Genomic DNA, 12,343 nt, shown 5'->3' on the forward strand with positions numbered 1-12,343 from the left:
TTTCACTCAAGACTAATCGGTGTAGCACAGCACTGTCACATCGGGTTTTATGATGTGATAGTGCAAATAAAACGTTACAACGAATTCTCGATAGCACTGAGTTTGAATATTCATTGCGATAAAATCTGGTGCCAATTGCCGACCTGATTCTTGACGAAACCTGCGACTATGAAAATGATAGTTGGTTTGACGACTTCACTGCTGACGACCAAATATCAAACAATCAACAATGTTGTTTTTACAACACAAACCAAACGACCCTTTTCAGGACCACCCACATCCTCCAAAAAGGGATTTACCGTTCAAAATAATGTGTGTGTGTGTGTGTGTGTGTGTGTGTGTGTGCGGAATGTTTTAGTCGGATGTACTGCTAAAGAAATAAAAACAGCTATGGCTACTTTGTATGCCATGTGTTCATTGTTTACTTGATTGTTTTTTTTTTTCTATAATGAAAATGGTCAATCGCCCAACCAATCAAAAACGTCAATTTAAGCACCACAGGGCGGTTCACTTAAATGATGTCATAGAATAAAATCACTTTCCAAAATGGCGGACACACAGTTGATGCAACCCTTTGGACCAGCGACAAAAAGCCTTATATTAAGCTTTCCATCACACAAATTCATAATCGATGTGCTGACTGATGGATATTTAGTAATAATCTTGCCCAACATCTAGTGGATACAAATATTTGGGCAAAGTTATAAACAATAAGTTTAATTTTGACAGTAATATTAATTTGCTTTTCAAAAAAGCCAATTCCAGAGTGTATTTTCTAAGACAATTAAGGAAATTTGATATTTCTAAAGATGTTCTAAATACATTTTATACTGCTGTAATTCAGTCAGTAATTTCTTTCTCAATAGTGTGTTGGCATGGTAACTGTAGTAATAATTCAAAAGATAAATTGCAGTGACTAATTAAAAATTGTAGCAGACTTGGTGTAAATACACTAACCCTGTTTGAAATCTATAAGAGAGCTACATTTAAAAAAAGTAATGGTATACCAAATTGACTCTTCCCATCCATTGCACAGACATTTCAGTATGTTATGATCAGGTAAAAGGTTGAGATCAGTAAAGTGTAGGACAACACGTTCACAAAATTCATTCATATCGTCTAGTATTAGATTGTTGAATGAGCTTAACTATTTATTTATTTATTTATTTATTTATTTATTTATTTATTTATTTATTTATTTAAAGTTCAAAAGGATACAGTTAAAAATTAGCGTTCAAAAATAAAATGGGTGCGTGAAATAATAGAGACCGCGAATGAATCAAATTATTACGGTAGTTCCAATTTACAATAATAGTGTCAGATGGTTTCTTGAGCTAGGTTGCTCCTAGTTGCTGTCCATAATGAAGGAAAGCAGTTGCTATTCAACGTATGGTTGTTTCAAACGCAGTATTCAGCAATTATTTAATGATAAAACAGACAAAATCAACACAATCTTACTGATTTAAGTTTGAATCCATAATCCAATTCTTGAGCTGTGGGATCCACACCTAACAGATCATACCAGTACTGAGCAGGTCCATAGCGCCATTCAGCTACCTTAGGTTTACACTCCTTCTCTTTGTCTTTGTCTAGTGCCATTTGTTCAGGTTTAACTTCCATTGGGGTACCATGTAGAACCTGTAATTTAGCAACATTCACAGACTCATTATGACATCATTTCTGCTCATGTGATATCAGGTAGCCAAGAACTAAACTTGAACACTTGAAATACTTTGAATATAACATTTCTCTCTGTTATTACAAGTCTTGATTAAAAATATAGCGGATTACGTTCATTTCACTTATTTTCCATCTCTGATGAAAATGAAATACTTTAAAACTATTTTATGATGACAACTTAATCTTTCCACCACCAGTTTCCTCTTGGCATCACAAATTCACAAAATAAAAATAAAATAAAAATAAAATAAAAATAAAATAAAAATAAAAACTAAAAATTTACCCAAATTGTGTCTGTTTGCTCCAAAATTATAGTTTTATTTTCACTGATTAGAACAAGAGGTCAAAGGTCAAATACTAGGCATAATTTCACAAAAGTTGCTGCATCTTTAGAAACCAAATAACAGTTACAATTTTCACTGATTAGAACAAGAGGTCAAAGGTCAAATACTAGGCATAATTTCACAAAAGTTGCTGCATCTTTAGAAACCAAATAACAGTTACAATTTTCACTGATTAGAACAAGAGGTCAAAGGTCAAATACTAGGCATAATTTCACAAAAGTTGCTGCATCTTTAGAAACCAAATAACAGTTACAATTTTCACTGATTAGAACAAGAGGTCAAAGGTCAAATACTAGGCATAATTTCACAAAAGTTGCTGCATCTTTAGAAACCAAATAACAGTTACAATTTTCACTGATTAGAACAAGAGGTCAAAGGTCAAATACTAGGCATAATTTGTCGTTACCCAATGGTGTAAAACTAGTTACAGTAACAGTGCCCTCACCTCATCGTCAACCAAACAATCCTCTATTGTTGGCATAATTTTTGGCTTAATTTCTATACCATACATGTAAGTCTTTTGTACATCAGCAGAGTTCTGGTCGTCCTCGGCAACAGGTTTCTTTTTTCGTCTTTTCCTCTTAGATCCTCTCCATATATGCGGCAGTGATGAAGGTTTTCCAAGACCAAATAGTTTGGAAAATCTAAGCACCTGAGATTGCAAACAAAATATGAATTTAAAACCAATGTGTGCTCCGATAATGACACATTAATTAATCACAGACTATGTAACCCAATGTGTGCTCCGATAATGACAGACTATGTAATCCAATGGGAAATATTCCTACATACCTTTCCCGGTCTAAACTCAGGAAATAATTGAGTAACAGTTAAAGCTGGCTCTTCTTTCATTGTTTCCATTTTCGTCACAGAATTCTCATCTTTCTGTTCCTTGTCTTCAGAGTTAATTGTCTCTGTTTTAACACTCTGTTCATTATTGTCATAATTATCTTTATAAGATACAGCAGTCTTTCCAGCATTGTTATAAACCTCTTCACTCGGTTCAACAGATTGTCCGGCATTGTCACAGTCTTCCTCACCAGGTACATCCAATCGCGTGTCTGATAATTGACTTCTAAATGGTGGCGTTATTGACGGTGGTGGCATTAATTTAGTATCATTCTTTGATTGGTTTGCTCCATCTTCCTCAGCATCATAGTCATCATCAGAATCAGAATCTAATCAAAATTATTAAATTTAATTGAAAATCATTAAATTAAATTGAAAATCATTAAATTTAATTGAAAATCATTAAATTAAATTGAAAATCATTAAATTAAATTGAAAATCATTAAATTTAATTGAAAATCATTAAATTTAACATCATTACTATGTAATGTAACAGTGTGAGATGTCTAGTCCATGACCATATACTATATCACATGGCAATGTTTTATCTAGTTATCCAATTATATATACTGTAAAATACTTTATTTTAGCTGGAATTAATTATTGGGTGTTTTGTATCGAATTTATTATACCTGATTTGTGACTGGGATAAATGTAAAATATAGAAAAAAGGGTATATTCGCTGGATTTTGTTTTCACTGAATCATTCCTTCAGCGAAAATATCGAAAATTAATTCCAAGCGAAAATATTGTATTTTAGAGTATAGTAAAGTTGTGCTTTTATCTCAGTAAAGTTTAAATGCATCCATGTTTGCTATCTTCACAGGATACAATTATTTTCTAATTACTGAATACTTTCTATACCTTTGCATAGATGTAATTATTATCTGATGATACATACCTTTAGATGGCGCTTGCATGTCATTCATTGCATCTCTGTAATTCCTATCATTACAACTTTCTTCATCCGCAACTTCCATGATGTCAGAATAATCAATGGCTGAAATAACAATAATCAAGAGTTGTGGAATAAATCATAAATCATATGAATACAAGGAAAGTCACGGCGTATGACAATATACCGCCAAGGCTGTTGAGGCATGGTGCTTCCAGTATATGCCATCATATTTCCACCATATTCAACCAATGCATTGATAAGAGTATTTTTCCTGAAAATGCTAAATTAGCTGAGGTTGTACCACTTTTTAAAAAAGACAACAGACTTGTTATAAAAAATTACAGACCAGTCAGTATTTTGCCATCTGTATCTAAGGTTATGGAAACTATTATTCATAAAGAATATCTGGGATTCTAAAATTGCAGCCTATAGAAAGGGATATAGCTGTCAACATGTGCTTTTACGACTTGTGGAAGATTGGAAGCTTGCTTTAGAAAACAAGCAACAAGTAGGGGCCATTCTAATGGACCTTAGTAAAGCATTTGACTGTCTCCCCCATCAGCTGATAATTGCCAGGCTGAGAGCCTATGGCATGTCAGTGGAAGGATGTGCTTTCATCTGGTCTTACATCTAGAAAGCAGAGAGTCAAACTATCTGGGCATGTTAGTGACTGGCTCAGTTTATGTAAGGGGGGTCCCACAGGGGTCTGTTTTAGGGCCAGTACTTTTTAATATTTTTGTAAATGACCTTTTTTGCAATATCTACAAATATGTCACCTTATAATTATGCTGATGACTATACTATATCAGCTACTGGTGTAAATAAAAATGAGCTGATAAACAAGTTAACTCAAAAGTCAGAAATAGCTGTCAAATGGTTCAAAGATAACATGATGGAAGCTAATAATATATAAATAAATTTCAAGCAATTACATTAAATGACAAATCTGACAATACCACTTTTAGTATTGGGGGTGTTGCTATTGAAACTGAAACTAGTGTTAAATTGCTCGGGATTAATCAGATTGATCAGAATTTAAATTTTCATCATCATGTTAGTGTTCTGTGTAAACAGGCAGGTGCCCAATTGAAAGTTTTGCGAAGAATGTCGGGTTATTTAGATCAAGCCTCAAGACTATGTATATTTAGATGTTTTATTTTATCATATTTTACTTATTGTTCTTTAGTTTGTAACTTTTGTGGTAAAGTACACATTGCTAAGATGGAGCGTATTCAACAAAACATTCAACAGATCTGTGTGTATTTCTGTTAAAAGAAGCAATACGTCATTGTAATTCGCTCGGTACACTATTTTAGAAATTAACTGAACGTAATGTACCTATTTATATAGTTCGCTTTTTAATGAATTGGTATCAACATCAAAAATATTGTGTTAAATGGGGAAATGCTATATCTCGTTTATTCTGTGTATCTAATGGAGTACGCCAAGGCAGTGTTATGTCGCCTGAATGACACTCCGAGTGGGTGTCTAGTTGGTGATAAGTTGCTCAACAATCTCAGTTATGCTGATGATATGTGTGTGCTATCGCCCTCTATTAAGGGGTTAAGACGACTTTTGGAAATATGTGGTTGCTTTGCGCATGACCATGATATCATATATAATGTCACTAAATCTAAATGTATGTGTTTTTATAGTCGACACAGTGTTTTCAAAATACCACCAGTATATTTGTCGGGACAGCCAATGCAAATTGTTGACCAATTTACATATCTTGGTCACAAGCTTACTAGTGATTTGAAGGATAATACTGATATGGATCATCAGAAACGTCTATTTTGCATCAGGGCTAATCTTCTATTACGGAAATTTTCAAAATGTAGCTATGAGGTCAAACTTTTGTTATTTAAAACTTTATGTTATAACTTTTTCTGCTGTCAACTATGGTGCTCCTTTCGGAAGTCGAACCTTAATGCTTTGCGTGTATTTTATAATAACTTGTTTCGTCGCTTTTTTCATTAACCACGTGATTAGTGTAAATCATATGTTTGCTTACAATCATGTCAAGTCTTTCTATGAAATTTTTAGAAATCTTGTATTTAAATTTAGAGAGCGTATATACACCTCAGATAACAGTCTGTTGGTGAGTTTATGTAATTCTGATGTCCGTTGGAAGTCTGCCTTGTTCCAGCATTGGAATAATATTTTGTACTATTAATATTGCCATATGCACACTGAATTATATACATATATTTTTTGTTCATTTATTTATTTATTTTTCATACTAGTTTTATATGGACTTTCAAATGCTTGACAGTTGAAATAAAAATAAATAATAATACAGAGCTCTGAAATTTGTGTACAATGATTTTCAGTCCAGCTATCAAACTTTATTGGAACATGCTGGACTACAAACACTAGAGACATACTTGTTGAAGTTTATATAAGTGTGAACAAACTCTCCCCATCTTTCATGTGGGATTTATACAAGGAGAAAAATGTAAAGTACAATTTAAGAAATTCTCATCAATTACAGTTAAAACGACCAAGGACTAAACGCTATGGACTGGAATCATTGTCTTATTATGGTGCTAAAATGTGGAACTCTCTTTCTAATCGAATGAAGGAGTGCAAAGATTTGTATTCTTTTAAGCAAATGGTGTCATTGTGGTCAGCATCATTTTAAGATATTTAATTGATTATTTGTGAAATCTTACTGTTGTTTTTCTCTGTGTTTGATGTTTGTAATTTTTGCTTTTGTTTGATGTAATTTTTAGTAGTCAGTGATATTAGCCTTTGGCTAGGTATTTCAAACTGACTTTAAATAAACGAATTGAATTGAATTGAAAGTTATTCAGTTCCAGAGGTACAAATAGCTGAAACAAACATTTTTTCTCTTGCATTTTAGTGAATGTTTTTTAGTTATTATTTGTATATACTATATTCTCTATTGTTTACACTATACATAGAGACATTACTATGCTACAGAACATTTTTTGTTTTTTATTATATTTCTTTATTTGACAATAAACTCAGTATAACTTGTCACAACCTTCTTATTAATAGTTTCCTCCTTGAATGAAAAACCCTTCTTTTTATTGTCGGTATAGTGACAGATACGCATTTCTACAGTTTTATCATTTTCTAGTTCACAACCCCCAGTCTACTTGACTACTGTATCACCAACCATTGGATACATCTCAGTATATACTATTTTATTGTCATACGTGTCAAAATCAAATGAAAAAAAAACAAACTAATTTTCTTAAATTTACCTTCATGAGGAGAAATATCTGAACCAGAATTCTCATTGACTTCTTCGTCTTCAGCATCTCCTGCAATTTCGTCTACAAGACTTCCTAATCCTTCAAAACGACCTAGCTGTGACAAGTGACGTTTAGATTCCTAGTGAGACACAGATAACAATATTGATTAACCAACAATCAGTCTAATAAATGGCACAAGACCAGTTCTATGTTTGTTTCACTAAGGTAAATGGCCATATTTGGTCATACAATGTATCATACACTAAATTGTTTTCCTTTTTGAGAGATAATTTTTTTGGAAAAATTTTATAGCTATGAAAGATACACATGAGAATTATTGATTAATTCAGATTCAGTTAAAGGGGAACTAAATAGAGCCTATTTTGGTGTTTGTATTTATCAAGTTATGTATATTGATTATAAATTTGAAAAAAAAAATGAAAAAAAATGATTATCTTCAGAGTTATGATGATTTAAATATGAGAAACCATAAACCGTTTGCGCCATCTTGCCATAAAAAAACGCCCTCATGAGGTATAAACAGGTAAGGTAACAAAGCATGATGACGAAATAGTATCTGATTAAATATAAGCAACTTAGGGAGCCATAGCTGGCTGGACTGGTGAATTGACTTCTAGTCTAGGTTGTTTTGACTTTTACGTTAATGTTATTTACAAGCATATCAACATACAAACATTATGGATGTCTCGATTGATCGAGACAGGCATTTTGTTTTGTTTTTTGTCTAACTGTCTAATAAATGCTGTTTCCAGTACTGCACTGTGCGGCGTGCAAATTATTCAAAGTATGGATGCTGGAGTATGCAATCGTGAGTTCGTAGGGTGGTGGTGGAAACATTTTCGTCCATGTATTCACGGGGCTGCACTGGCAAATCATGGGACAAGTGTCACAGGAACACCAAGCAGATTGTTCACAGACTTCCGTGTAATTTGAAATAAAACTTTCATCCGAACAAGGGGCATCGTCGACGATATACTCTCATCACTCACACTGGACTGATCTGAATCGTCACAGTATACCGTACTTCCCTGATCATAAGCCTGGAGGCATGAACACGTAAAGGAAAAGTAAGGGATGAGCTTGTACTTGAGGACCAACTCAGAAAAAGCCGGGCTCGGGAAAATAATACTTATTTTTGAAAAAAAATGCGTCATTGATTTGAACGACACTTACAATGAAGAAACAAACATGTTACAAAAAAACACACACATTTTATTACAATACGATTTACATACCGTCTGAATTTACGGTGAAATAATGGGTTGGGTCTGTGAGGAAACAGTGGACGAAGTCATTTATCATTATTTTCGTTTTGGTATGTTTTCGATCGTACGCAAACTCTCGACGCAAAACAATTTTCCACCATGAGGTTTTTCAGCACGATTTGACCTGGAACAACTTCCTTTGACATAACAGGTCATGTCTTTCATTAACCAATCAAAATGATGTGTCGTAATGATGAAATTTTCCGATTATTGACGATGATTTTTTAGCGCAATGTGGAAGTGAATTACCGCAATGTTAAAATGCGATCTGTAGCACTGATTGCAACGAAAAAACGATGATTTTTTTCCCTAAAAACTGGCAATTCGCAATTTCCGAAATATAAACGACGGTTATTAGTAACCGTGGGTAAACTGAGTGTGGAGGAAGAATTTAAACACCTTTCTCGGTCGCCAACATGTCTCATCGTTCAAACCCTAGGCCTTTCAAGATAGTCTCAAAGTAAACCATGCCCAATAACCAGGTACACGCCTTGACGATCACATTTTTGGCTTTTCGAAGGCTACTACTCAAAGAAATAGGATTATTCCAGAATTGCAACATGATGTTCATCCTGAGTAAATGACAGAATAGAAACGATGCGAATCACGTTGTGTACGTTCGCCATGCACTCTGAACTTGAAATTAATGCGAGTTTTCTCATAAAACTAAAAGCATGAACCAAACTAACATGCCAATCACGATTATTATGAAATGAAACACACCTTTTACACGCATATCGTCGACGCCCAGTAAAAACACTCTGGGCTTATAATCGTGAATGCCCTCAACTCGATAAATACCAAGTAAAAACATAGGGATGGGCTTCATACTCGGGAGGGGCTTACGATCGGGGAAGTACGGTACTTTAACGCAATTGGGCTTTCACTCTCAGAATATTGTGGTTCAAACGCATAAGGCTCTAACCCAAGTTTTAAAAAGCACATTGTGCATATAAAAGTTGAGTTTATACTAATAGTACACAACGCTTGGCAGCATGAACGGCTATGTACAATGGCGTATACGAGTGCGATCCGTTGTGTCGTCACCTGTGTCATATGACGCCTTACTAGCCGATTTTGGCTAAAATTCCGCTCCGCCGCCTCTTTACAACAGTGTTTATACGCGGAACTTGATATTGCTTTTTACAATTTGGGTTGCCTTTGAATCACATATTTTAGTGAAACATTGTTTATAGAGTGAAATATTAATGTCATACATAATTCAATTTTTGAAACAACAGAAACTAATACATAATAACGATAATCAAATTTGTGTTTGAAGTTCGAAAGTAGTTGCGTTATTTCCGGTTTCAACTAGTTCGAAAATAGAACGTCCTTGAGCGCAATAAAATCACGCGTAGAACTCCATCTGAACCAGACTCTAGTAGCGTAAACTTATTGCAATTTGCGCCCAGTTTGTTCTTACAAGTTTTCTAAGTTTCATTTATCATTATTTAGTAAACAGGTCTCTGAAACGATTTAATATATTCGTAAAATACGTGGCAATCGACGATTGACTTCGAAACGTTCGAAATTTCGAACAAACTCCCGGCACACCTTGCGCGATATGCGTCAGATTGGTGTAGAAGACGCCGAACTGCAGCGTCAATGAGTGCGATCAGATACTAAAACGTCATAGCTTTGAAAAGTACCCGGATGTTAAATATGTTCATTCGTTAATTATTCCCCTCCATGAATGGCCTCCATGGCAAGCACTTCAAATGCCTATCCAAGCTACAGTTATAATTAAAACAAAATTAAACCACTGCAATATTATTTCGAATACAGTTTAGAATATACACAACTATAAATTAAGGCCGCATTTAGGTTCGCTTTAACTTTGATTAATTAATATTCAAATTACATAATTAATATGCAGAGATTTCAGCCAAAAGCTAATCAGGTCTGAGTATAATACTATTTTCACAAATGATTGACAATGTGTTTATCTTCAAAACGCCGTCGGGGCATTGCTTATTGTTGAACAGTGTTACAACAATCGTACAGACAACTAGCCAGGATGTTAATTTATGCATAAACTTGAAGTAGTGAAATTTGGGCTGCTGCCCTGCAAAATTGACAACTGGTAGACAGTTTTCAAGACGGCGCTTTCTTCATAGTAAACACATGTACCCACAAACCAATTTTGACAGGAAACAGAAGAATGGTTTAGGAGCTAATTTTTTTTAAAAAAAGCACATTTTTGTGCATATTTCAAACTACAGTGTCCATAACAAAAAAATACTAAAATAATTTTAAAATTCATACAATAAGCTTTCCGAAAATATATAGTTTTGTGGACAAGAGAGGTCATCTTGGTTTCCTAATTAACTAATTAAAATACCTGTCAGGTAAACTGCATCTCTACCTTAATGACAGTCTAGCCCTGGATTCATGTTGTCAAAGGGGGCGGTGTTTATTTTTGGTCATTGGCTGCCATGCAGCACCACCATGGATCCTGCTTTAGCAAAATTAGGTGGATGCATAACCATAATACAAAGAATATGCACGTCTACACCAGCAACAGCTTTACATTAATTGATTTCTCTTGCATAATATTTTAATGAAATTGTACCAAATTAGAAGTGTAATTGAAGTTTTCCTGGATAAATTGTTTTTGGTTCATCGATCTGTTTCATTCAAAACAGTGTGCATCTAATTCTATGTTTGAGTGGATAGCTGGCGACCTAATGTAAATAATGCAGAGCGATTTAAATTCATGAGAATATACGGTAGGTTATGTGATGCGCACTATGCTATCCACACAAATACGCATGTAACACAATTTACACATCGATCTCCGACATCCAACTCACCTCGTCCAGGAGATCATCCTCTTTTACAAGTTTTCCTTTCTCGTCGATATTTCCAAACATGAACCCGGTAAGGGACATTCTGCCGCCATCTTCATCGTGTTCTTCGTCTGAATCCATTGTCTTAACAGTTAATTCAGTACCATTCAAAACCACGAAAGTTAACAAATAGTACCGGTACTATCTATATTAGCGTGCCATGGAAATATTGTATTGTTGTTGATTTCTTGCACAAATGCGAAGTATGGTTGACTCCCCGATCACCGAGTATTGTGTTTGTTTCAGTTCAGATCGCACATATACTGTTCAATACGTCACCTTAAATAGTTCATTGTTCTCACAAGCGAGTGACTATTTCTCAGTTGGTTTCATATATTCGGTATTTAACATATTTTCGGGGAGAAAATAAACTCTCTTCCAAACATAGAATGGTGGACAGTTTTCTTCGGGTCAACTATTGAGGGCGCATATTGACCCAGTCCCAGGCTGGCAAGTAAAAGGGCCGGAATTCAGAATTAAGGTAGAAGAAATCAAGGTTTACTGTGATAAAAATTACGAATATGCCCGGAATAGCGAGAACACATACGACATAACTGCACATCGTACTGTAAGCATTGATATACAGTCAGAAACAAACATCACACAATTTTGAACGTAAGAGGGCGTCATCATAGACTAGAAAAATCTAAGAATAATTCTTGCGTGTACTCGGCTGAATCAAGGCCTTTTCAGATACTGTGATTCAATACAATACAGCCTCAACTTGGCATTTTACAATACATGTGTGAATATTGAAAAAATATTTGTTTTTACTATTATTTTTTAAATATTTGGTCAATGCAATATAGTGAAGGGCACAAATATTCATTTTTATAAATCAAAATTAATATTGGGAGACAAATTGACCAGAAATCAAATACATTAGTTCTAATTAATAATAATGAATAGTTCAATATTATCCAATCAGTAAGCAATTACATTTTGGATATGTAGATGGATACAGTTGCTGTTATTATTGGCGTAAGACAATATTCTTCTCTTGAGCCAATCATGATTAAATATTTGAATTTGATGATCAGCATTAAGAATTTTTTATAAATACATTTACAAGAAATACCTTTGACTGTACTATAGTTGAATATTGCTATAAAGTCATTCCACTTTCTGGTTTGTTTTGACATCCCATTCTTTGAACAAAGATTTTGATTTCTCTATGTATATTTCACAATCTAGGATGACTTGAATTTCA

At 34.2% G+C, this 12,343-nt stretch overlaps 1 protein-coding gene across 1 annotated transcript in view; it reads right to left on the reverse strand.

The window, feature by feature from the left end:
* LOC102803674 (transcription initiation factor TFIID subunit 1-like) overlaps positions 1 to 11,535 on the reverse strand; it is a 63,868-nt gene extending 52,333 nt beyond the window's left edge. Inside the window, exons 1-6 of the mRNA XM_085498156.1 lie at positions 11,098 to 11,535; positions 7,005 to 7,134; positions 3,775 to 3,873; positions 2,817 to 3,202; positions 2,470 to 2,676; positions 1,459 to 1,638 (exon numbers count right to left, since the gene is read on the reverse strand). Of these exons, the coding sequence (XP_085354282.1) occupies positions 1,459 to 1,638; positions 2,470 to 2,676; positions 2,817 to 3,202; positions 3,775 to 3,873; positions 7,005 to 7,134; positions 11,098 to 11,214 (1,119 nt within the window). The 5' untranslated portion in view covers positions 11,215 to 11,535. The remainder of the gene's footprint in view (positions 1 to 1,458; positions 1,639 to 2,469; positions 2,677 to 2,816; positions 3,203 to 3,774; positions 3,874 to 7,004; positions 7,135 to 11,097) is intronic.
* Positions 11,536 to 12,343: the final 808 nt, after the last annotated feature.

This window comes from Saccoglossus kowalevskii, chromosome 4 (genome assembly GCF_978046115.1).
Source record: "Saccoglossus kowalevskii chromosome 4, keSacKowa6.1, whole genome shotgun sequence".
In the NCBI taxonomy this organism is placed as follows: domain Eukaryota; kingdom Metazoa; phylum Hemichordata; class Enteropneusta; family Harrimaniidae; genus Saccoglossus; species Saccoglossus kowalevskii.